This window comes from Ischnura elegans, chromosome 12 (genome assembly GCF_921293095.1).
Source record: "Ischnura elegans chromosome 12, ioIscEleg1.1, whole genome shotgun sequence".
Taxonomy (NCBI): Eukaryota; Metazoa; Arthropoda; class Insecta; order Odonata; family Coenagrionidae; genus Ischnura; species Ischnura elegans.
In genome coordinates this window covers 56947555-56950971 of record NC_060257.1, presented here as the reverse complement: position 1 = coordinate 56950971, position 3417 = coordinate 56947555, and the positions used below count along the sequence as shown (strand labels likewise).

Here is a 3417-nt window from a genome sequence, read left to right as displayed (position 1 = left end):
CGCTTGCCTAAATAAAAGGGATTGAGCTCTTAATATTTTTAGTTATACTAAATTTAAATACTTTTTCCGAGAAATTATTTAGAAATTTTGTGGCCGGCGAATTCGTGAGCATCAAATGGATCGTTGTCAGTCTGATAATTCAATGTATGATATCTGGTTTTTATGATGCCATTGTCACTGCTTGAAGCTGAATTTGAGGTATGGCACGTAATAAGATTTCTTTTTGTGATACATACGTCGGGTGATATGAAAAAAGCATTGATAAACTTAAATCAGCCAAATTTTGGGTGAGTCTGTCTTCTCTGGTATTGAGCTCGGTGTGGCTCCCAATGTTAATGGTCACAAAATAGAGGACAAAATTTTTTAGGAGACTTTCACTCAAGAAATGAGACATATCAATGTCTAAAGAAGATATAGTGTTACTTAAGCACTTATCTTCATTGACGATTAAGTAAAGAAAATAAAATTATGAAGGTAACATTTTGCGCAGTTCGAGGAGCTTTGTTTGATATAGGTCCAAAATTGGTCGGTTCTCATACACCAGTCGCTGCTTATTATGACTCAAGAAATAAATATCTTTTAGAGGTTATTCTACAGAAATGCAGCACATCGAGTTCATAAGTTCGAGTTCGAGAGTAAAACATTTCTTCGAGGCATTTTGACTTCATTGAACATTAAGTTCAGAAAATAAAATGAAGATGGTAAAAGTTTTCTCAGGTCGGTGAGCCTTGTCTAATATCGGTCCTAAACTTGGTCCAGTCCAGTCCCGAATTCAAGTCCTTCCCGTGTATGGATTGGATAAAATTTCAGGTTTTTGGCCTAATTTTGGGAAATGATTTTCACCAAGTTCTCAGAACCATGTCAGGTTCTAAACTCGGTCCGCGGCTTAGTTTAGGGAAATGAAGCACATCCAGTTCCGAAGGAAAAATCATTTTATTGACTTCATTGAGCATTAAGTTAAGAAAATAAAATAAAGATGGTAAAATTTTGCGCAGGTCGAGGAACCTTGTCTGGTATCGGTCCCAAACTTGGTCCGGTCCCGAACTCGGCTCGGTCCCAAACTTGGTGTGGTCTCGAACTCGACGCGGTCCCGGACCGCGTCAGGTTACAGACAGGTCCGATCCGGTTCTCTGCGGGCATGGCAATCACTTAAGGGCGATTCCTGCTGTCCATCCGTTGGCCCCTTGTTCGTCTTGGTCCTCATGAAACAGCAGAGTGAGGTCCGGTGCTCTTGGTCTCGAAGGTATTTAGACGACTACGGTCGGTGCAGCGAAGTATGGGGATGAAAGGTAAGGGGAAGCGACGTATGGGGAAGCCGCGTAGGGAGAAGCGACGTAGCGTGCGGGAGCGGCGACGACGGGTGCGGCAGCGGCGACGTAGGGTGCGGCGGGAGCGTAGGCGTGGTTGATGGAGTGGGCGTTGTAGCTGGATGCGAAGGGTGCCGTGGCGTAGGCTGCGGCGACGGGGGCGACCACTGGTGCGATGCCGGCAGATGCAGCGGCGACCAGGGCGAGGACGAAGATGGCGGTGCACTGTAAGAACAGAAAGGGAAATATTAGTTTGAGATCAACAAATGAAACTCACTCGCGCCGGGCTACGACTCGAAGGTTTTGTTTGAATAGGCGAGGGCCGAGTTTAGCCCATGCTAAACCACTATCGTGTGAGTGACAATAAGGCGAGGGTAAGAGAGCAAAAATTGAAACCAAAAGATGGAACTCACTCAACAACTCGAGGGATAGGTGAGGATTTGCTTGGATATGTGAGGGTTGAGTTCAGCCCATGCTAAATCACTAGCGTTTGCATAACATGAAGGTGGACCTGAATTGAAATTGAATATCTGGACGAACAAACTACTTTTTAAATTAACGGTGGCTAATTGTGACTACAGAACCTAGGTTTTATCACAGAAACAACTTTCTTTCAAAATTAATTAAACTGCACTGGTTTTTAATGACTTAGTGCCATAATTAAGGTAATAACATGTTGACTCTAAGTTTTAATTTCATTGAATTTGCTTATTCGATCATGAAAATTATCCAAGTATAATTATTGTATTAGATCCATTTAGGAAAGGCTCATTAATCCCGTGCTCTAGCCCAGTTTTTTTCTTTACAATTATGTAGTGTATCACAGCCGAAAGACAAATATATATTTAAATGGCTTCTTGAAAAGCGGGTCATTCCCTGTATAAAATATCTGCTCAACAGTGAGGCGTACGAACCAACCATTTAAACTGTGGCTCAAAGTGGCTCTCCAACCTGTAAGTGTTCGCACTCGATGGGGTACTCACCTTCATGTTGAGGAGTTTTTGGAGTAGGTTTGCTACTGCGGAGTTGAGAATGCTCAGAGGATGTGTGATGATCCTTCGAGGTGCGTTCGGTGCTTATATACCCCCCCGAGGCGTGTCCCCTTATCTGTATAACATCCACATACGCCCCCCCAGTGAAGAAAATCCAATTGCGAGATACGAATTGGTCGCTGGGCCGCGTGGGGAGTTGGCGGAAGATGTCCTTTGGGTGACACAATGTCTGCGATCGTGACCACTCTTGCGTGGCATCCAGTCGAGGGCGGTGGTGGGGTTGAGGACGCTACGACATCCCCCAGTATTTCACGCCTCATACTGTTTCGTATACGGCGTCTTCTCCTTGGGCGTATTCCAAACTATCTCGCCCTTATCCATAAGGGAGCACGCTACCTCGACGAAAAACTTTACGGGCGAAAAATAATATATATTTTATTTTTATTTATTTCCAAACCACCGAAAACAGCATTATACGGCCTTACATCGGAATTATTAACATGTTAACAGTTTTAACTTACACAAAAAACCATGTTCTATATAGGGGTAACTTACCCAGGCGAGACTCGAACACGCGGCCTCCTGTTTGGCAGGCGAGTACTTTAACCCGCCGCAGACTGTGCCTATCTCTGGCTGGTCCTCTTTTGCATTTCCACACCACTGTTTATAGTAAATCATTTCTTGTAACAGGTTTACGTGTATAGAATTAGATGCCAAATGAACTTAAATATTGATGCCTATTAAAACATCTAAACTGCGATTATTTCCTTTCAAGAGAATAGCATAAGATGCTCTTATTATTTTCAAATTTGTGTTTTTTTAATTATAGTTCTTTTTTTCTCTACCATTTAGTCATTTGTTAAGTTAGAATACAAGAGCTTAATGTGATGTATCAAATTACCCTCTCTATTTTTCTTTTTTTACCCAATTACATACATTGGCATGCTTTGTTATGTTATGAAATGGGAAAATATTATGCACTCACATTTCAAAAATGAAAGGTTTATCTTTTTTGTAATCATCTAATTTGAAATTAATGTACCTGCAAATTTTATTGTATTATTTTTGTTCTAGATTTGTTACGGATTTTTTTCCTGAACAATAACCATTTTTATAAG

General features: G+C 41.7%; 1 protein-coding gene across 1 annotated transcript; it reads right to left on the bottom strand.

The window, feature by feature from the left end:
* Nucleotides 1-914: 914 nt before the first annotated feature.
* On the bottom strand, nt 915-2393 carry LOC124168980 (cuticle protein 63-like). The gene is made up of 2 exons (XM_046547404.1): nt 2291-2393; nt 915-1532 (listed from the first exon to the last, which is right to left on the bottom strand). The coding sequence occupies exons 1-2, from the start codon at nt 2294-2296 to the stop codon at nt 1248-1250; spliced, it is 291 nt and encodes a 96-aa protein (XP_046403360.1). The 5' UTR covers nt 2297-2393; the 3' UTR covers nt 915-1247.
* Between the last annotated feature and the right edge of the window lie 1024 nt (nt 2394-3417).